Raw genomic sequence first — 23,211 nt, 5'->3', positions numbered from 1 at the left:
TGTATATATTCTATACATCATATAGAACTTACCCAGCATGCTGGTTAGCCATAGGGCCAGGTCTTCCTTCATTGGTAAAAGGCTGGCTTCGTGGCGGCTGGCCAGCCATTGGCTGTACTGCTGCATATCCGTCAGGCCTGGGCCAATCGGCTGCTTGGGACTCAGAGAGCTGCACATGGTGGGTCTCTCCCGTCACCTTGAGAGAGGAGAGGGTCGGACAGTCACAACAAACACTGGCCTTGAGAGAGGAGACGGTCGGACAGTCACAACAAACACTGGCCTTGAGAGAGGAGAGGGTCGGACAGTCACAACAAACACTGGCCTTGAGAGAGGAGAGGGTCGGACAGTCACAACAAACACTGGCCCTGAGAGAGGAGAGGGTCGGACAGTCACAACAAACACTGGCCTTGAGAGAGGAGAGGGTCGGACAGTCACAACAAACACTGGCCCTGAGAGAGGAGAGGGTCGGACAGTCACAACAAACACTGGCCCTGAGAGAGGAGAGGGTCGGACAGTCACAACAAACACTGGCCCTGAGAGAGGAGAGGGTCGGACAGTCACAACAAACACTGGCCTTGAGAGAGGAGAGGGTCGGACAGTCACAACAAACACTGGCCCTGAGAGAGGAGAGGGTCGGACAGTCACAACAAACACTGGCCCTGAGAGAGGAGAGGGTCGGACAGTCACAACAAACACTGGCCTTGAGAGAGGAGAGGGTCGGACAGTCACAACAAACACTGGCCTTGAGAGAGGAGAGGGTCGGACAGTCACAACAAACACTGGCCTTGAGAGAGAAGAGGGTCGGACAGTCACAACAAACACTGGCCTTGAGAGAGGAGAGGGTCGGACAGTCACAACAAACACTGGCCCTGAGAGAGGAGAGGGTCGGACAGTCACAACAAACACTGGCCCTGAGAGAGGAGAGGGTCGGAGAGTCACAACAAACACTGGCCTTGAGAGAGGAGAGGGTCGGACAGTCACAACAAACACTGGCCTTGAGAGAGGAGAGGGTCGGAGAGTCACAACAAACACTGGCCTTGAGAGAGGAGAGGGTCGGACAGTCACAACAAACACTGGCCCTGAGAGAGGAGAGGGTCGGACAGTCACAACAAACACTGGCCCTGAGAGAGGAGAGGGTCGGACAGTCACAACAAACACTGGCCTTGAGAGAGGAGAGGGTCGGACAGTCACAACAAACACTGGCCCTGAGAGAGGAGAGGGTCGGACAGTCACAACAAACACTGGCCTTGAGAGAGGAGAGGGTCGGACAGTCACAACAAACACTGGCCTTGAGAGAGGAGAGGGTCGGACAGTCACAACAAACACTGGCCTTGAGAGAGGAGAGGGTCGGACAGTCACAACAAACACTGGCCTTGAGAGAGGAGAGGGTCGGACAGTCACAACAAACACTGGCCTTGAGAGAGGAGAGGGTCGGACAGTCACAACAAACACTGGCCCTGAGAGAGGAGAGGGTCGGACAGTCACAACAAACACTGGCCCTGAGAGAGGAGAGGGTCGGAGAGTCACAACAAACACTGGCCTTGAGAGAGGAGAGGGTCGGACAGTCACAACAAACACTGGCCTTGAGAGAGGAGAGGGTCGGAGAGTCACAACAAACACTGGCCTTGAGAGAGGAGAGGGTCGGACAGTCACAGCAAACACTGGCCTTGAGAGAGGAGAGGGTCGGACAGTCACAACAAACACTGGCCCTGAGAGAGGAGAGGGTCGGACAGTCACAACAAACACTGGCCCTGAGAGAGGAGAGGGTCGGACAGTCACAACAAACACTGGCCTTGAGAGAGGAGAGGGTCGGACAGTCACAACAAACACTGGCCCTGAGAGAGGAGAGGGTCGGACAGTCACAACAAACACTGGCCTTGAGAGAGGAGAGGGTCGGAGAGTCACAACAAACACTGGCCTTGAGAGAGGAGAGGGTCGGACAGTCACAGCAAACACTGGCCTTGAGAGAGGAGAGGGTCGGACAGTCACAACAAACACTGGCCCTGAGAGAGGAGAGGGTCGGACAGTCACAACAAACACTGGCCTTGAGAGAGGAGAGGGTCGGACAGTCACAACAAACACTGGCCCTGAGAGAGGAGAGGGTCGGACAGTCACAACAAACACTGGCCTTGAGAGAGGAGAGGGTCGGACAGTCACAACAAACACTGGCCTTGAGAGAGGAGAGGGTCAGACAGTCACAACAAACAAGTAGAAGTAAATCAACATTTTAAAATGTAAAGATTTGGTAGACAGTTACATTATTTTGACCTCCCCACCGTTCAGTGGAAGTGAGAACTAACAGTCTATTAGCTAGAACGGTATCTTGGGTCGCGTAGAGAACATTTTGCAGTTTCTAAGTTAATTTCCATCAATTCTACACAGTTTGGCATGGAGCTAAGAGACAATTTTGCAGTTTAAAGTCCATTTCCATCAATTCTACACATTTTTTCCTTGGCTTCCTCTGCTCAAACATTATAACTAAATCAACGGACATGCCTGGTTTTGGGAATGTTCGATTCACCCAGACTGTCTAGTTTTTATTTGATTGTTAGTTCTCAAAGACTGTTTTATAAAAGAAAATATAGGTCAATACCTTTTCTGCACACTTTCTATCTAGTTTTGGTCGTTTAAGTTGACACTGAAACCGTTTTTCCATCCTGAAAATTACCACTTAGACGACCCGCCTTAAGAATTTTCTATACAGAAAAAAATCGTTTAATTATCTCCGATGACTGTTATTTCCTCCATATTAAAGGGATAGTTTGAGATTTTGGCAATGAAGTCATTTATCTTCTTCCTCAGAGTCGTTAGCTAGTATGCTAACTGTTCCTGTAGACTTCCAGTCATTGTGCTAACACTAGTTAGCATTGGCTTGTGAAACGACCTCTAACTTCCTTCATACGGGACACAGAGACATAAAATAGTATCTAAGATTGTATTCTGTTGCAGCTAGGGATATTCATAATTTAAAAAAATAATTTTCAGATATAATCCCACCCCACAAATGTCCTGATATTTCTCTGGTGTGATTTACACTTCACAGTGAATCTAATGTTCTGGCTGTGTTGGTCTAGGATCAGTTTCAGATCATAATGAATGAGATTATATTAACAGGAGGGACCTGATCCTAGATGCTATGTGAATATGGGCCCTTGTCTTGGCCCCTGGTGTGGTTTACAGTGGTTCTAATGACACAGAACATTCTCAGTAACCCTGACAGGCCAGTTCCTATTCCCATCATTATATCCCACCTAGAACACTAGTCTGTTTCATACAGCAGCCAACACAGGACAGTAGGACTTCTATCTACTGTAGCAGACCAACAGAGAAGAAAGGAGAGGCTAGATGACGATATCGGTGTTATGTAGCTACAGTGAAACCTGAAACAGCAGCTCTCCAGTTGTCAGTTTATTCCCACTCTTTTTCATTGTTACCACACCACACTCCAAGCCCAACACTATCCCAACCCAGAGCCCCCCACCACAACACTATCCCAACCCAGAGCCCCCCACCACAACACTATCCCAACCCAGAGCCCCCCACCACAACACTATCCCAACCCAGAGCCCCCCAACACAACCCAAGCCCAACACTATCCCAACCCAGAGCCCCCCACCACAACACTATCCCAACCCAGAGCCCCCCAACACAACCCAAGCCCAACACTATCCCAACCCAGAGCCCCCCAACACAACCCAAGCCCAACACTATCCCAACCCAGAGCCCCCCACCACAACACTATCCCAACCCAGAGCCCCCCACCACAACCCAAGCCCAAAATTATGTGACTAAACTCAACAAAAAGAAGAAGAAACTGTATTATGAAGCCAAGATCAATGATATAAAGAATGATGGAAAAAAAAATTGTACTTTAAATGAAATGATGGGCAGAAAGACAAATTCAACTCCATCTTTCATCGAATCAGATGGCTTATTCATCACAAAATCATTTGATGTTGTCAATTATTTTAATGATTATTTCATTGGCAAAGTGGGCAAACTTAAACAGGAAATGCCCACAACAAACAGTGAGCAATTATATTCATATTTGGTGCGGCAGGTAGCCTAGTGGTTAGAGTGTAGGGGCGGCAGGTAGCCTAGTGGTTAGAGTGTAGGGGCGGCAGGTAGCCTAGTGGTTAGAGTGGAGGGGCAGCAGGTAGCCTAGTGGTTAGAGTGGAGGGGCAGCAGGTAGCCTAGTGGTTAGAGTGGAGGGGCAGCAGGTAGCCTAGTGGTTAGAGCGTTGGACCAGTAACCGAAAGGTTGCAAGAACAAATCCCCGAGCTGACAAGGTAAAAATCTGCCCCTGAACAGTTAACACACTGTTCCTAGGCCGTCATTGAAAATAAGAATTTGTTCTTAACTGATTTGCTTAGTTAAATAAATAAATAAAATATTCATGCATAAAAAAACAAATAATGAAAGGAAAGCAGTGCAAGTTTGAATTTTGTAAAGTTAGAGGTGGGAAAGGTGGAAAAATTATTGTTGACGATCAATAATGACAAACCTCCTGGCATTGACAACTTAGATGGAAAGCTACTGAGGATGGTAGATGACTCTATAGCCACTCCTATCTGTCATATCTTTACCCTTAACAAAGAGCTGCTGTCTGTTTTGGAATGGGTGGCCAGTAATAAACTGGTCCTGAACATCTCTACAACTAAGAGCATTGTATTTGGTACAAATCATTCCTTAAGTTCTAGACCGCCGCTGAATCTGGTAATGAATGGTGTGGCTGTTGAACAAGTTGAGGAAACTAAATTACTTGGGGTTACCTTAGATTGTAAACTGTCATGGTCAAACGTATAGATTCAATGGTTGTAAAGATGGGGAGACGTCTGTCCATAACAATGAGATGCTCTGATTTTTTGACACCCCACTCCAAAAAGCAAGTCCTGTAGTCTCTAGTTTCATCTTATCTTGATTATTGTTCAGTCGTGTGGTCCAGTGCTGCAAGGAAAGACCTAGTTAAGCTGCAGCTGGCCGAGAACAGTGGCACATTTTGCTCTTCATTGTAATCAGAGGGCTGATATAAATACTATGCTGCCAGTCTCTCTTCGCTAAGAGTTGAGGAGAGACTGACTGCATCACTTCTTCTTTTTATAAGAAACATTAATGTGTTGAAAATTCCAAATAGTTTGCATAGTCAACCTACACACAGCTCTGACACACACACTTACCCCACCAGACATGCCACCAGGGGTCTTTTCACAGTCACCAAATCCTTAACAAATTCAGAAAGCGTACAGTATTATATAGAGCCCTTATTGCATGGAACTTCCTTCCATCTCATGTTGCTCAAATAAACAGCAAACCTGGTTTAAAAAAACAGATAAAGCAACACCTCTCCCTTATCTGACCTAGATAGTTTGTGTGTCTGCATTGATATGGAGGCTGTTGGACCTGGATAGTTTGTGTGGATGCATTGATATGTAGGCTACGTGGGCCTTTTTAACAAAATGTATGTAGTTCTGTCCTTGAGCTGTTCTTGTCTAATGATGTTCTGTATGATGTCATTCTGTATTATGTTTCATGTTTAGTGTGGAACCCCAGGAAGATTAGCTGCTGCTTTTACAACAGCTAATGGGGATCCTAATAAAATACCAAATACCCACCCCCACCACCACCAACACCACCACCCCTACCCCACCCCAACATCAACGCCACATCACTCCTTCCCACCAACCCACATCACAGAGGAGCAATACTTTTTTTGGCAGTAAATTGGCAGGGTATTTGGCCGTTATATTGTCTGTATGCTGGATGGAGTAGCCGCAACGGGTAAATGAAAGACTACCCGACTCTTTCTCAATAGTATTCCTTGCCAGCCATTCATAGTTTAACAGAGAGGACTGCAACAAAAAAAAAATGTTGGAATCGTTTATGTTTTTTACTCCTCATGTTATCTCAATAAGTCTGATACATTACCGCGGAAAGGGTTTCCGTTGGGGCTGATAGATTGACAGACCGTCCGACCGAAAGACCAACTGGAAGCCAGATGTATAGGCTATAACGACCGACAGAGTGTCATCAACAGCCAACTCCGTACAGAGTTTATTTTCTCAGAGAGGAACTTGGGGTATAGCAGGTCTTATGCATTCAGTGTGTGACCCACCGTGTCACTAACAGGATGTGAAAATTATAATAACAATATGCAAAGAATCTATTCTGAGGCAGACCTGGACTGCTAGATAGACAGGTTTTGCAAATTTGGGACATTTACATTGGGTTTTACAATGTGGACATTCATCCCGGGCAGGCACAATTCACCATTCGCTAAGCACAGGATAGTGACATCACAAGGATGCTGTCGACTGTTCCCATTACCACATAGGTTAAAGACATGCTCCACACAAGACTTAAACGCAGACAGACTACTTGACTTTTCTCAATGAGACAGCCCATTAGAATGGCTCTTGATACAGCCCATTAGAGTGGCTCCTGATACAGCCCATTAGAGTGGCTCCTGATACAGCCCATTAGAGTGGCTCATGATACAGCCCATTAGAGTGGCTCATGATACAGCCCATTAGAGTGGCTCATGATACAGCCCACTAGAATGGCTCATGATACAGCCCACTAGAGTGGCTCATGATACAGCCCATTAGAATGACTCCTGATACAGCCCATTAGAGTGGCTCATGATACAGCCCATTAGAGTGGCTCATGATACAGCCCATTAGAGTGGCTCATGATACAGCCCACTAGAATGGCTCATGATACAGCCCACTAGAGTGGCTCATGATACAGCCCATTAGAGTGGCTCATGATACAGCCCATTAGAGTGGCTCATGATACAGCCCATTAGAGTGGCTCCTGATACAGCCCATTAGAGTGGCTCATGATACAGCCCATTAGAGTGGCTCATGATACAGCCCATTAGAATGACTCCTGATACAGCCCATTAGAATGACTCCTGATAGAGCCCATTAGAGTGGCTCTTGATACAGCCCATTAGAGTGGCTCATGATACAGCCCATTAGAGTGGCTCATGATACAGCCCATTAGAGTGGCTCATGATACAGCCCATTAGAATGACTCCTGATACAGCCCATTAGAGTGGCTCTTGATACAGCCCATTAGAGTGGCTCATGATACAGCCCATTAGAGTGGCTCATGATACAGCCCACTAGAGTGGCTCATGATACAGCCCATTAGAGTGGCTCATGATACAGCCCATTAGAGTGGCTCATGATACAGCCCACTAGAGTGGCTCCTGATACAGCCCATTAGAGTGGCTCATGATACAGCCCATTAGAGTGGCTCATGATACAGCCCATTAGAGTGGCTCATGATACAGCCCACTAGAATGGCTCATGATACAGCCCACTAGAGTGGCTCATGATACAGCCCATTAGAATGACTCCTGATACAGCCCATTAGAGTGGCTCATGATACAGCCCATTAGAGTGGCTCATGATACAGCCCATTAGAGTGGCTCATGATACAGCCCACTAGAATGGCTCATGATACAGCCCACTAGAGTGGCTCATGATACAGCCCATTAGAGTGGCTCATGATACAGCCCATTAGAGTGGCTCATGATACAGCCCATTAGAGTGGCTCCTGATACAGCCCATTAGAGTGGCTCATGATACAGCCCATTAGAGTGGCTCATGATACAGCCCATTAGAATGACTCCTGATACAGCCCATTAGAATGACTCCTGATAGAGCCCATTAGAGTGGCTCTTGATACAGCCCATTAGAGTGGCTCATGATACAGCCCATTAGAGTGGCTCATGATACAGCCAATTAGAATGACTCCTGATACAGCCCATTAGAGTGGCTCATGATACAGCCCATTAGAGTGGCTCATGATACAGCCCATTAGAGTGGCTCATGATACAGCCCATTAGAGTGGCTCATGATACAGCCCATTAGAGTGGCTCCTGATACAGCCCATTAGAATGACTCCTGATACAGCCCATTAGAGTGGCTCTTGATACAGCCCATTAGAGTGGCTCATGATACAGCCCATTAGAGTGGCTCTTGATACAGCCCATTAGAATGACTCCTGATACAGCCCATTAGAATGGCTCATGATACAGCCCATTAGAGTGGCTCATGATACAGCCCATTAGAGTGGCTCATGATACAGCCCATTAGAGTGGCTCATGATACAGCCCACTAGAATGGCTCATGATACAGCCCACTAGAGTGGCTCATGATACAGCCCATTAGAATGACTCCTGATACAGCCCATTAGAGTGGCTCATGATACAGCCCATTAGAGTGGCTCATGATACAGCCCACTAGAATGGCTCATGATACAGCCCACTAGAGTGGCTCATGATACAGCCCATTAGAGTGGCTCATGATACAGCCCATTAGAGTGGCTCATGATACAGCCCATTAGAGTGGCTCCTGATACAGCCCATTAGAGTGGCTCATGATACAGCCCATTAGAGTGGCTCATGATACAGCCCATTAGAATGACTCCTGATACAGCCCATTAGAATGGCTCTTGATACAGCCCATTAGAGTGGCTCATGATACAGCCCACTAGAGTGGCTCATGATACAGCCCATTAGAGTGGCTCATGATACAGCCCATTAGAGTGGCTCATGATACAGCCCATTAGAGTGGCTCATGATACAGCCCATTAGAATGACTCCTGATACAGCCCATTAGAGTGGCTCTTGATACAGCCCATTAGAGTGGCTCATGATACAGCCCATTAGAGTGGCTCATGATACAGCCCATTAGAATGACTCATGATACAGCCCATTAGAGTGGCTCTTGATACAGCCCATTAGAGTGGCTCATGATACAGCCCACTAGAGTGGCTCATGATACAGCCCATTAGAGTGGCTCATGATACAGCCCATTAGAGTGGCTCATGATACAGCCCATTAGAGTGGCTCATGATACAGCCCATTAGAATGGCTCATGATACAGCCCACTAGAGTGGCTCATGATACAGCCCATTAGAGTGGCTCATGATACAGCCCATTAGAGTGGCTCATGATACAGCCCATTAGAGTGGCTCATGATACAGCCCATTAGAGTGGCTCTTGATACAGCCCATTAGAGTGGCTCATGATACAGCCCATTAGAGTGGCTCATGATACAGGCCATTAGAGTGGCTTATGATACAGACCATTAGAATGGCTCATGATACAGCCCATGAGAGTGGCTCATGATACAGCCCATTAGAGTGGCTCTTGATACAGCCCATTAGAGTGGCTCATGATACAGCCCATTAGAGTGGCTCATGATACAGGCCATTAGAGTGGCTTATGATACAGACCATTAGAATGGCTCATGATACAGCCCATTAGAGTGGCTCTTGATACAGCCCATTAGAGTGGCTCATGATACAGCCCATTATAGTGGCTCATGATACAGCCCATTATAGTGGCTCATGATACAGCCCATTAGAATGGCTCATGATACAGCCCACTAGAGTGGCTCTTGATACAGCCCATTAGAATGGCTCATGATACAGCCCATTAGAGTGGCTCTTGATACAGCCCATTAGAATGGCTCTTGATACAGCCCATTAGAGTGGCTCCTGATACAGCCCATTAGAGTGGCTCATGATACAGCCATTTAGAATGGCTCATGATACAGCCAACTAGAGTGGCTCATGATACAGCCCATTAGAGTGGCTCATGATACAGCCCATTAGAGTGGCTCATGATACAGCCCATTAGAGTGGCTCATTATACAGGCCATTAGAGTGGCTCATGATACAGGCCATTAGAATGGCTCATGATACAGCCCATTAGAGTGGCTCTTGATACAGCCCATTAGAGTGGCTCATGATACAGCCCACTAGAGTGGCTCCTGATACAGCCCATTAGAATGGCTCCTGATACAGCCCATTAGAATGGCTCATGATACAGCCCATTAGAATGGCTCATGATACAGCCCATTAGAGTGGCTCATGATACAGCCCATTAGAATGGATCATGATACAGCCCATTAGAGTGGCTCATGATACAGCCCATTAGAATGGCTCATGATACAGCCCACTAGAGTGGCTCCTGATACAGCCCATTAGAGTGGCTCATGATACAGCCCATTATAGTGGCTCATGATACAGCCCATTAGAGTGTCTCATGATACAGCCCATTAGAGTGGCTCATGATACAGCCCATTAGAGTGGCTCCTGATACAGCCCATGAGAATGGCTCATAATACAGCCCATGAGAATGGCTCATGATACAGCCCATTAGAATGGCTAATGATATAGCCCATTACAGAGGCTCTAATATTTATGTGGCTCACAATTCCAGCCTGTCACACTGAGCCCTCTGGAAAGCACGTGTGAGAATAGAGCATGCTGGAACACTATCACTCCCCCTGGTTCCCCCTGACAACACACAAGCCTGTACTGGTTCCTCCTGACAACACACAAGCCTGTACTGGTTCCTCCTGACAACACACAAGCCTGTACTGGTTCCTCCTGACAACACACAAGCCTGTACTGGTTCCTCCTGACAACACACAAGCCTGTACTGGTTCCTCTTGACAACACACAAGCCTGTACTGGCTCCTCTTGAACACACAAGCCTGTACTGGTTCCTCCTGACAACACACAAGCCTGTACTGGTTCCTCCTGACAACACACAAGCCTGTACTGGTTCGTCCTGACAACACACAAGCCTGTACTGGTTCCTCCTGACAACACACAAGCCTGTACTGGTTCCTCCTGACAACACACAAGCCTGTACTGGTTCCTCCTGACAACACACAAGCCTGTACTGGTTCCTCCTGACAACACACAAGCCTGTACTGGTTCCTCCTGACAACACACAAGCCTGTACTGGTTCCTCCTGACAACACACAAGCCTGTACTGGTTCCTCTTGACAACACACAAGCCTGTACTGGTTCCTCCTGACAACACACAAGCCTGTATTGGTTCCTCCTGACAACACACAAGCCTGTACTGGTTCCTCTTGACAACACACAAGCCTGTACTGGTTCCTCCTGACAACACACAAGCCTGTACTGGTTCCTCCTGACAACACACAAGCCTGTACTGGCTCCTCCTGACAACACACAAGCCTGTACTGGTTCCTCCTGACAACACACAAGCCTGTACTGGTTCCTCCTGACAACACACAAGCCTGTACTGGTTCCTCTTGACAACACACAAGCCTGTACTGGTTCCTCTTGACAACACACAAGCCTGTACTGGTTCCTCTTGACAACACACAAGCCTGTACTGGTTCCTCCTGACAACACACAAGCCTGTACTGGTTCCTCCTGACAACACACAGGCCTGTACTGGTTCCTCCTGACAACACACAAGCCTGTACTGGTTCCTCCTGACAACACACAAGCCTGTACTGGTTCCTCCTGACAACACACAAACCTGTACTGGTTCCTCCTGACAACACACAAGCCTGTACTGGTTCCTCCTGACAACACACAAGCCTGTACTGGTTCCTCTTGACAACACACAAACCTGTACTGGTTCCTCCTGACAACACACAAGCCTGTACTGGTTCCTCCTGACAACACACAAGCCTGTACTGGTTCCCCCTGACAACACACAAGCCTGTTCTGGCTCCTCCTGACAACACACACGCCTGTACTGGTTCCTCTTGACAACACACAAGCCTGTACTGGTTCCTCCTGACAACACACAAGCCTGTACTGGTTCCTCTTGACAACACACAAGCCTGTACTGGTTCCTCCTGACAACACACAAGCCTGTACTGGTTCCTCCTGACAACACACAAGCCTGTACTGGTTCCCCCTGACAACACACAAGCCTGTTCTGGCTCCTCCTGACAACACACAAGCCTGTACTGGTTCCTCTTGACAACACACAAGCCTGTACTGGTTCCTCCTGACAACACACAAGCCTGTACTGGTTCCCCCTGACAACACACAAGCCTGTACTGGTTCCTCCTGACAACACAAAAGCCTGTACTGGTTCCTCCTGACAACACACAAGCCTGTACTGGTTCCTCTTGACAACACACAAGCCTGTACTGGTTCCTCCTGACAACACACAAGCCTGTACTGGTTCCTCCTGAGAACAGACAAGCCTGTACTGGTTCCTCCTGACAACACACAAGCCTGTACTGGTTCCTCCTGACAACACACAAGCCTGTACTGGTTCCTCCTGACAACACACAAGCCTGTACTGGTTCCTCCTGACAACACATAAGCCTGTACTGGCTCCTCCTGACAACACACAAGCCTGTACTGGTTCCTCTTGACAACACACAAGCCTGTACTGGTTCCTCCTGACAACACACAAGCCTGTACTGGTTCCCCCTGACAACACACAAGCCTGTACTGGCTCCTCCTGACAACACACAAGCCTGTACTGGTTCCTCCTGACAACACACAAGCCTGTACTGGTTCCCCTTGACAACACACAAGCCTGTACTGGTTCCTCCTGACAACACACAAGCCTGTACTGGTTCCTCCTGACAACACACAAGCCTGAGCTGCTCATCCTGACAACACAGAAGCCTGTACTGGTTCCTCCTGACAACACAGAAGCCTGTACTGGTTCCTCCTGACAACACAGAAGCCTGTACTGGTTCCTCCTGACAACACACAAGCCTGTACTGGTTCCTCCTGACAACACACAAGCCTGTACTGGTTCCTCCTGACAACACACAAGCCTGTACTGGTTCCTCTTGACAACACACAAGCCTGTACTGGTTCCTCCTGACAACACACAAGCCTGTACTGGATCCTCCTGACAACACACAAGCCTGAGTGGCTCCTCCTGACAACACACAAGCCTGTACTGGTTCCTCCTGACAACACACAAGCCTGTACTGGTTCCTCCTGACAACACACAAGCCTGTACTGGTTCCTCCTGACAACACACAAGCCTGTACTGGTTCCTCCTGACAACACACAAGCCTGTACTGGTTCCTCCTGACAACACACAAGCCTGTACTGGTTCCTCCTGACAACACACAAGCCTGTACTGGTTCCTCCTGACAACACACAAGCCTGTACTGGTTCCTCCTGACAACACACAAGCCTGTACTGGTTCCCCCTGACAACACACATGCTTGTACTGGTTCACCCTGACAACACACATGCCTGTACTGGTTCCTCCTGACAACACACAAGCCTGTACTGGTTCCTCCTGACAACACACAAGCCTGTACTGGTTCCTCCTGACAACACACAAGCCTGAGTGGCTCCTCCTGACAACACAGAAGCCTGTACTGGTTCCTCCTGACAACACACATGCCTGTACTGGTTCCTCTTGACAACACACAAGCCTGTACTGGTTCCTCTTGACAACACACAAGCCTGTACTGGTTCCTCCTGACAACACACAAGCCTGTACTGGTTCCTCCTGACAACACACAGGCCTGTACTGGTTCCTCCTGACAACACACAAGCCTGTACTGGTTCCTCCTGACAACACACAAGCCTGTACTGGTTCCTCCTGACAACACACAAACCTGTACTGGTTCCTCCTGGCAACACACAAGCCTGTACTGGTTCCTCCTGACAACACACAAGCCTGTACTGGTTCCTCTTGACAACACACAAGCCTGTACTGGTTCCTCCTGACAACACACAAGCCTGTACTGGTTCCTCCTGACAACACACAAGCCTGTACTGGTTCCCCCTGACAACACACAAGCCTGTTCTGGCTTCTCCTGACAACACACAAGCCTGTACTGGTTCCTCCTGACAACACACAAGCCTGTACTGGTTCCTCCTGACAACACACAAGCCTGTACTGGTTCCTCCTGACAACACACAAGCCTGTACTGGTTCCTCTTGACAACACACAAGCCTGTACTGGTTCCTCTTGACAACACACAAGCATGTACTGGTTCCTCCTGACAACACACAAGCCTGTACTGGTTCCTCCTGACAACACACAAGCCTGTACTGGTTCCCCCTGACAACACACAAGCCTGTACTGGCTCCTCTTGACAACACACAAGCCTGTACTGGTTCCTCTTGACAACACACAAGCCTGTACTGGTTCCTCCTGACAACACACAAGCCTGTACTGGTTCCTCCTGACAACACACAAGCCTGTACTGGTTCCTCCTGACAACACAAAAGCCTGTACTGGTTCCTCCTGACAACACACAAGCCTGTACTGGTTCCTCTTGACAACACACAAGCCTGTACTGGTTCCTCCTGACAACACACAAGCCTGTACTGGTTCCTCCTGAGAACAGACAAGCCTGTACTGGTTCCCCCTGACAACACACAAGCCTGTACTGGTTCCTCCTGACAACACACTAGCCTGTACTGGTTCCTCCTGACAACACACACAAGCCTGTACTGGTTCCTCTTGACAACACACAAGCCTGTACTGGTTCCTCCTGACAACACACACAAGCCTGTACTGGTTCCTCCTGACAACACACAAGCCTGTACTGGTTCCTCCTGACAACACACAAGCCTGTACTGGTTCCCCCTGACAACACATAAGCCTGTACTGGCTCCTCCTGACAACACACAAGCCTGTACTGGTTCCTCTTGACAACACACAAGCCTGTACTGGTTCCTCCTGACAACACACAAGCCTGTACTGGTTCCCCCTGACAACACACAAGCCTGTACTGGCTCCTCCTGACAACACACAAGCCTGTACTGGTTCCCCTTGACAATACACAAGCCTGTACTGGTTCCTCCTGACAACACACAAGCCTGTACTGGTTCCTCCTGACAACACACAAGCCTGAGTGGCTCCTCCTGACAACACAGAAGCCTGTACTGGTTCCTCCTGACAACACAGAAGCCTGTACTGGTTCCTCCTGACAACACAGAAGCCTGTACTGGTTCCTCCTGACAACACACAAGCCTGTACTGGTTCCTCCTGACAACACACAAGCCTGTACTGGTTCCTCCTGACAACACACAAGCCTGTACTGGTTCCTCTTGACAACACACAAGCCTGTACTGGTTCCTCCTGACAACACACAAGCCTGTACTGGATCCTCCTGACAACACACAAGCCTGAGTGGCTCCTCCTGACAACACACAAGCCTGTACTGGTTCCTCCTGACAACACACAAGCCTGTACTGGTTCCTCCTGACAACACACAAGCCTGTACTGGTTCCTCCTGACAACACACAAGCCTGTACTGGTTCCTCCTGACAACACACAAGCCTGTACTGGTTCCTCCTGACAACACACAAGCCTGTACTGGTTCCTCCTGACAACACACAAGCCTGTACTGGTTCCTCCTGACAACACACAAGCCTGTACTGGTTCCTCCTGACAACACACAAGCCTGTACTGGTTCCCCCTGACAACACACATGCTTGTACTGGTTCCCCCTGACAACACACATGCCTGTACTGGTTCCTCCTGACAACACACAAGCCTGTACTGGTTCCTCCTGACAACACACAAGCCTGTACTGGTTCCTCCTGACAACACACAAGCCTGTACTGGCTCCCCCTGACAACACACAAGCCTGTACTGGTTCCCCCTGACAACACACATGCTTGTACTGGTTCCCCCTGACAACACACATGCCTGTACTGGTTCCTCCTGACAACACACAAGCCTGTACTGGTTCCTCCTGACAACACACAGGCCTGTACTGGTTCCTCCTGACAACACACAAGCCTGTACTGGTTCCTCCTGACAACACACAAGCCTGTACTGGTTCCTCCTGACAACACACAAGCCTGAGTGGTTCCTCCATACTCTACAGCAGTAGTACACAACCCTCTCTATTATCCTCCTCATGACAGACACACACAAACCTGTCGTTGGTTCAATTTTACCACCCTCCTCCAGATTATCCTGCTGCTCTAACCAAACAACAGCTGAGGCTCCATACTCTATCTATTACCCGTTCTACTATCCTGTTCATCTAACCAAACAGCATGTCTTTCCTGCATTGGCTTATGGTTGAGAGAAGAAGAGAGGGATTGGACCAATACTAGATGTGAATAGAATAAAACTCTACAGAATATAATACACACTTTATTGTCCAATTGGTTAGAATAGAAATTAGTCTGTGGTTCAACCAGACAGCGGTACTATGGTTCAACCAGACAGCAGTACTATGGTTCAACCAGACAGCAGTACTATGGTTCAACCAGACAGCAGTACTATGGTTCAACCAGACAGCAGTACTATAGTTAACCAGACAGCAGTACTATGGTTCAACCAGACAGCAGTACTATGGTTCAACCAGACAGCAGTACTATGGTTCAACCAGACAGCAGTACTATGGTTCAACCAGACAGCAGTACTATGGTTCAACCAGACAGCAGTACTATGGTTCAACCAGACAGCAGTACTATGGTTCAACCAGACAGCAGTACTATGGTTCAACCAGACAGCAGTACTATGGTTCAACCAGACAGCAGTACTATGGTTCAACCAGACAGCAGTACTATGGTTCAACCAGACAGCAGTACTATGGTTCAACCAGACAGCAGTACTATGGTTCAACCAGACAGCAGTACTATGGTTCAACCAGACAGCGGTACTATGGTTCAACCAGACAGCAGTACTATGGTTCAACCAGACAGCAGTACTATGGTTCAACCAGACAGCAGTACTATGGTTCAACCAGACAGCAGTACTATGGTTCAACCAGACGGCAGTACTATGGTTCAACCAGACAGCAGTACTATGGTTCAACCAGACGGCAGTACTATGGTTCAACCAGACAGCAGTACTATGGTTCAACCAGACAGCAGTACTATGGTTCAACCAGACAGCAGTACTATGGTTCAACCAGACAGCAGTACTATGGTTCAACCAGCAGCAGGATGGTTTAATACAAAGTGCCAGAAGGCTTTAAACAAGGAAGGATGTGAAGCCGCTACCATCACAATGCGGTATGACGGTCGTCTAAAGGGGGAAAGGGGGGATACCTAGTCAGTTGTACAACTGAATGCCTTCAACTGAAATGTGTCTTCCGCATTTAACTCAACCCCTCTGAATCAGAGAGGTGCGGGGAGCTGCCATAATCGACATCTGGATTGACTGCCTTACTCAGGGGGCAGAACGCCAGATTTTTACCTTGTCAGCTCAGGCATTCGATCCAGAAACCTTCCGGTTACTGGCCCAACGCTCTAAAGACGTGACACATTCAGTATGAGTGGAGAAAGAGAAGAGTGCCTCACAACGACAAGACTAAAGGCTTGGCTGTGGAAAGAGACTACTCTCACGTAGGCTACTGTTTTAACATGAGGGTTCACAGCATGGTCCAAGTTATATTCAATAACAATCTTTTCATTATTTGACGAATCTACAGTATGTGAACTAAATCTTTCAACACACATCTTGTAAAAGGTATTTGGTATTTTATTGAGATCCCCATTAGCTTTTGCGAAAGCAGCAGCTACTCTTCCTGGCTGTCACGTGTGCTCCCTCTCTGGCCTCAAGGTCACCAGGCTGCTCGTTTAAGGCACACACCTGTCACCATCGTTACGAGCATTAGCGTATAATGACACTCACCTGGACTCCATCACCTCCTTGATTACCTGCCCTTTATATGTCACTCCTCTTTGGTTTCTTCCCCATTCGTCATTGTTTCTGTTCCTGTTGCATGTCCGTGCTACGTGTTTGTTTCATTTATTTATTAAATTTATTCACTCCCTGAACTTGCTTCCCGACTCTCAGCGTGCATCGTTACACTGGGGTCCGCACAAAACATGAAACTTGACATAATACAGAACATTAATAGACAAGAACCACTGAAGGACAGAACTACATACATTTTAAAATGGCACAAAATATCTAGGTCCAATAGGGGAGAGGCGTAGTGCCGTGAGAGGATGCTATATCTGGTTTTTTTAAACCAGGTTTGCTGTTTATTTGAGCAATATGAGATGGGAGTTCCATGCAATAAGGGCTCTATATAATACTGTACGTTTTCTTGAATTTGTTAAGGATTTGGTGACTGTGAAAAGACCCCTGGTGGCATGTCTGGTGGGATAAGTGTGTGTGTCAGAGCTGTGTGTAAATTGGCTATGCAAACAATTTGGAATTTCCAACATTAATGTTTCTTATAAAAAATCAAAAGTGATGCAGTCAGTCTCTCTTCAACTCTTAGCCAAGAGAGACTGGCAGCATAGTATTAATATTAGCCCTCTGATTACAATGAAGAGCAAGACGTGCTGCTCTGTTCTGGGCCAGCTGCAGCTTAACTAGGCCTTTCCTTGCAGCACTGGACCACACCGCTGGACAATAATCAAGATAAGACTAAACTAGAGACTACAGGACTTGCTTTGTGGAGTGTGGTGTCAAAAAAGCAGAACATTTCTTTATTATGGACAGACCTCTCCCCATCTTTACAACCATTGAATCTATATGTTTTCACCAGGACAGTTTACAATCTAAGGTAAAATCAAGTAATTTAGTCTCCTCAACTTGCTCAACAGCCACACCAATAATTACTAGATTCAGCTGAGGTCTAGAACTTAAGGAATGATTTGTACCAAATACAATGCTCTTAGTTTTAGAGATGTTCAAGGACCAGTTTATTACTGGCCACCCATTCCAAAACAGACTGCAACTCTTTGTTAAGGGTTTCAGTGACTTCATTAGCTGTGGTTGCTGACACATATATGGTTGAGTCATCAGCATACATGGACACACAGGCTTTGTTTAATGCCAGTGGCAGGGGGCCTAGAGAGCTGCCCTGCGGTATACCACACCCTTCATGTTTGACATTAGAGAAGCTTCCATTAAATAAAAACCCTCTGAGTTCTATTAGATAGATAGCTCTGAATCCACGATACGGCAGAGGTTGAAAAGCCATAAAACATGTTTTCTCAACAACAGGTTATGGTCAATACTATCAAAGGCTGCACTGAAATCTAACAGTACCGCTCCCACAATCTTCTTATTATCAATTTCTTTCAAACAATCATCAGTCATTTGTGTCAGTGCAGTACATGTTGAGTGCCCTTCTCTATAAGCATGCTGAAAGTCTGTTGTCAATTTGTTTACAGAGAAATAGCATCTAGCATGATACGCAGCTAACAGTGGCAGCTAGGCTAGCTGCTACGCCAAGCAGCTCATCAGACCCTTGGTCAGTAGGATCCCTGGACAGATAGCAGCAGTCCCGGTAAACGGATGCCAACCGTGCCGCGGAATCCAAATTCAAAAGATAGCTAGATAGTAACAAAACTTTTTCAATAGAACACTTTTTCAGAGACTTTCACAACTTTCCAGAACAACAAACCGAGTTCTTCCTCATTCCGCTTTCAAAGCAAAGTGCCACGACATGTGGTGGAAGTCTGAAGTAAAGGGAGATATATAGGGCCTATAGAGTAGCCTAAAGAACACGGAGGTTAGTTTTGTAAGGGTCCCTTGTTGTGGAGGACCATGGCTTTTGACCTCGACCTCTGACCTCTAGCCATGACCCACATACTGACACAAACACACTTCCTGTCACACCATGGTGCTGAACACCTGGAACAGGGACACACACACACACACACACACTTCCTGGCACACCATGGTGCTGAACACCTGGAACAGGGACACACAAACACACTTCCTGGCACACCATGGTACTGAACACCTGGAACAGGGACACACACTTCCTGGCACACCATGGTGCTGAACACCTGGAGTAGGGACACACACACACACTTCCTGGCACACCATGGTGCTGAACACCTGGAACAGGGACACACACACACACACTTCCTGTCACACCATGGTGCTGAACACCTGGAATAGGGACACACACACATACACACTTCCTGTCACACCATGGTGCTGAACACCTGGAACAGGGACACACACATACACACACACTTCCTGTCACACCATGGTGCTGAACACCTGGAACAGGGACACACACACACACACACACACACACTTCCTGTCACACCATGGTGCTGAACACCTGGAACAGGGACACACACACACACTTCCTGGCACACTATAGTGGTGAACACTGGATACACTGGGCCTTGATGGCAAACCCTCTCTCTCTCTAAAAACAACAGCTACACACACATCGCAGCAGCGACACACATGTGCAACATTCCCACGTCTACTGTGGGACAGCCCTGACAAACAGAGCAGAGCACAGACCAACTAACCACTGTTATCACTGGTTACTGTCCTCCCATAGAGCTCTGTCCTGTTGCTCTTTCCTTTCCCAGGTCATGGTCCTTGTTACTGTCCTCCCATAGAGCTCTGTCCTCTCTCCTCTCTCCCGGCTGCCCTTTCCCAGGCCTCTCAATGTACTGTGGCCTTGATCTCTGTCTGCTGGAGGAGAAAGTTACACAACCATGCCCCTTGCTCTGGCTACAACCATGTCCTGGCCCTGGCTACAACCATGTCCTGGCCCTGGCTACAACCATGTCCTGGCCCTGGCTACAACCATGTCCTGGCCCTGGCTACAACCATGTCCTGGCCCTGGCTACAACCATGTCCTGGCCCTGGCTACAACCATGTCCTGGCCCTGGCTACAACCATGTCCTGGCCCTGGCTACAACCATGTCCTGGCCCTGGCTACAACCATGTCCTTGCCCTGGATACAACCATGTCCTGGCCCTGGCTACAACCATGTCCTGGCCCTGGTCCACCGGCCAAACACAACCCGCCTAAGCCTTGTTCACATTGGCAGTTTGAAGTGACTCAAATCTAATTCCTGGCCATGCGACTTGTGTCTGAACTGTCCAAATTAGGATGTATTTGCCCTCAAGGGGTTTCTAGACTGTTATTTGGCATATATTGTTGCTCGCTAGCTACTCTGTTGACAGTCTGACAAGAACATGTGGTAGCTAACTAGCTTGTTCATAGTTTACAAACAAATGAGTGAATGTGCTAGAAAGCTACACTGCTACCTAGCTAGTTGACTGCTGTGGCTACCTAGCTAGCTGACTGCTGTGGCTACCTAGCTAGCTGACTGCTGTGGCTACCTAGCTAGCTGACTGCTGTGGCTACCTAGCTAGCTGTCTGCTGTGGCTACCTAGCTAGCTGACTGCTGTGGCTACCTAGCTAGTTGACTGCTGTGGGGTCTTTTATCAATCAATTATCAACTGACAAGGGGTCTTTTATCAATATATTCAACTGTATTTACCCCCCAAAATGAAGTGATAATTAGTTGCTAATGTGGCTATCATAAAGAACTACAAATACCATGATGATCTGGACGAGACTGCCAAATCGAGGCAAAGGTAAGAATCTCTGGATTAACTATCTAATGTTAGCTAAATGTAGTAATGAATACATTGGCTACATTTCTTTAAAATGGACAATTCTGTGAAAGTTTTAAATTGGCACAATACCTGTTAGCAAAGGTGTCGGTTAGCGATGATGTGCAGGAGCTTGCAGGGATTTGTAGTTTTGCATGATGTCTATTTTGATGCTAATTAGCATTTTCTAATCTGAGAGTAAATAGAGTTGAATATATTGATAAAAGTCACCTTGTCCTAGAGAGATTTACACGGTTATCAAAACGTCACGCCACGGTAAGCCTACAGGAAACACAGCCTTTATTTGAATTCTTTCTAAAAATCTACTATGGGAAAAATAAATAAAACCATTTCCCTGTTTGACGGCTAGGTTTTATGGGTATTATGACACCACCACTGTGGGGCTCTATGGTTGTCACCTTAGCTTGCTACATAACTTCTGAGTGACCACCACCAATCAGCCTTCACCACTGGGCACACACCGGTCGTTACTATGACAACTAGTGTAGCCATGTCAGCAAATGACTGCTGTCTGAACACACATCTGATCTGCTCACTTGTAACTTGCTGTTTGAACAGTCAAAATTCCGAAACGGATTTGAAAAACTAAACTGAGCATTTTTTATTTTACCTTTATTTAACTAGGCAAGTCAATTAAGAACAAATTCTTATTTTCAAAGACGGCCTACCGGGGAACAGTGGGTTAACTGCCTTGTTCAGGGGGCAGAACGACAGATGTTTACCTTGTCAGCTCAGGGATTTGATCTTGCAACCTTGGGGCCAACGCTCTAACCACTAGGCTACCTGCCGGCAGCGAGAACAAGGCTCTAGTCTCACATGACAACTATGCATATTCTAGCTCAAGAGTTGGTCATGGCTCAACATAAGACATTCCACTGAAGAACAGGGCCTCCTGTACCATCCAACGAAATGCACATCTTTACATGCTTGTTGTGACGAACCACAAATTGAGCTAAAATCGTCAAAGTAAACATACAGGTAACTGCTAAAATAATGGAAATGCGAGTAAATAAGGGATACAAAGTATATTGAAAAGGTGTGGTTCCTGAATTAATTAAGCAATTAACATCCCATCGTGCTGAGAGTCATTTCATAGAGATAGATAGAGGACTCATCATGGATTTAATCCTTTTTTTTTTTTGCATGGACATTGCCATTGAGTAGTCAACTGGGTGGGGATTCCTATGAGCTTGTAGAAAATCAGCCAATGAAGAAGAAGAAGAAGAACAAATATTACTTTAGAATGGAGATAGTCCCAATGGCGTTGCCTATGCTGTCACATACACTATAATGGCACATGTACAAAGATGAGTCCTCTATCTGTCTCTATGGGTCATGTATAAAGAAAATGTAAAAAAATGGGCAGTCCATTATTTTGGCTACCGTGGCTATGCCCCCATAGGATGACAATGCCCCCATAGGATGACAATGCCCCCATAGGATGACAATGCCCCCATAGGATGACAATGCCCCCATAGGATGACAATGCCCCCATAGGATGACAATGCCCCCATAGGATGACAATGCCCCCATAGGATGACAATGCCCCCATAGGATGACAATGCCCCCATAGGATGACAATGCCCCCATAGGATGACAATGCCCCCATAGGATGACAATGCCCCTATAGGATGACAATGCCCCCCATCCACAGGGCACGAAAGGTCGATGAAGGGTGTAATGAGCATGAAAACGATGTCATTGGCCGTTTCAGTCACCGGATCTGATGGTACATTGCAGCTGTTCTGGCTCGTGGTTTCTGGCTCGTGGTGGTCCAATGCCCTAGTAACACACTTTATGTTGATATTTCCTGTATTTTGTCAGTTACCTGAATGTGTGAAAATTGTATTGTATTCAAAGTAAACATAGGTGTGAAAATTGTTACTGTTTTTCAAAGTTAACGTGTGAAAATGTATTTAAAGTTATACAAAGTAAATATATGGTATGTGTGAAAATATAGTGAAGTTATTCAATGTAAAGAATGTGCTCCCAGTAGTTCCCACAGAGACCTTTAGGTGACCCTGGATAGCGTAGACATAACAACATAGCATAACCCAGTTGGCTCCAGACTGGACCAGGACAGACAGGGTCTCATAA

At 47.2% G+C, this 23,211-nt stretch overlaps 1 protein-coding gene across 1 annotated transcript in view; it reads right to left on the bottom strand.

Moving 5' to 3' along the window:
- LOC120065989 (growth arrest-specific protein 2-like) overlaps window positions 1–23,211 on the bottom strand; it is a 51,771-nt gene that overhangs the window by 7,631 nt on the left and 20,929 nt on the right. Inside the window, exon 2 of the mRNA XM_039017028.1 lies at window positions 33–196. Within this exon, the coding sequence (XP_038872956.1) occupies window positions 33–177 (145 nt within the window). The 5' untranslated portion in view covers window positions 178–196. The remainder of the gene's footprint in view (window positions 1–32; window positions 197–23,211) is intronic.

This window comes from Salvelinus namaycush, chromosome 21, assembly GCF_016432855.1.
Source record: "Salvelinus namaycush isolate Seneca chromosome 21, SaNama_1.0, whole genome shotgun sequence".
NCBI lineage: Eukaryota > Metazoa > Chordata > Actinopteri > Salmoniformes > Salmonidae > Salvelinus > Salvelinus namaycush.
This window is presented reverse-complemented; position numbering and strand designations above follow the sequence as displayed.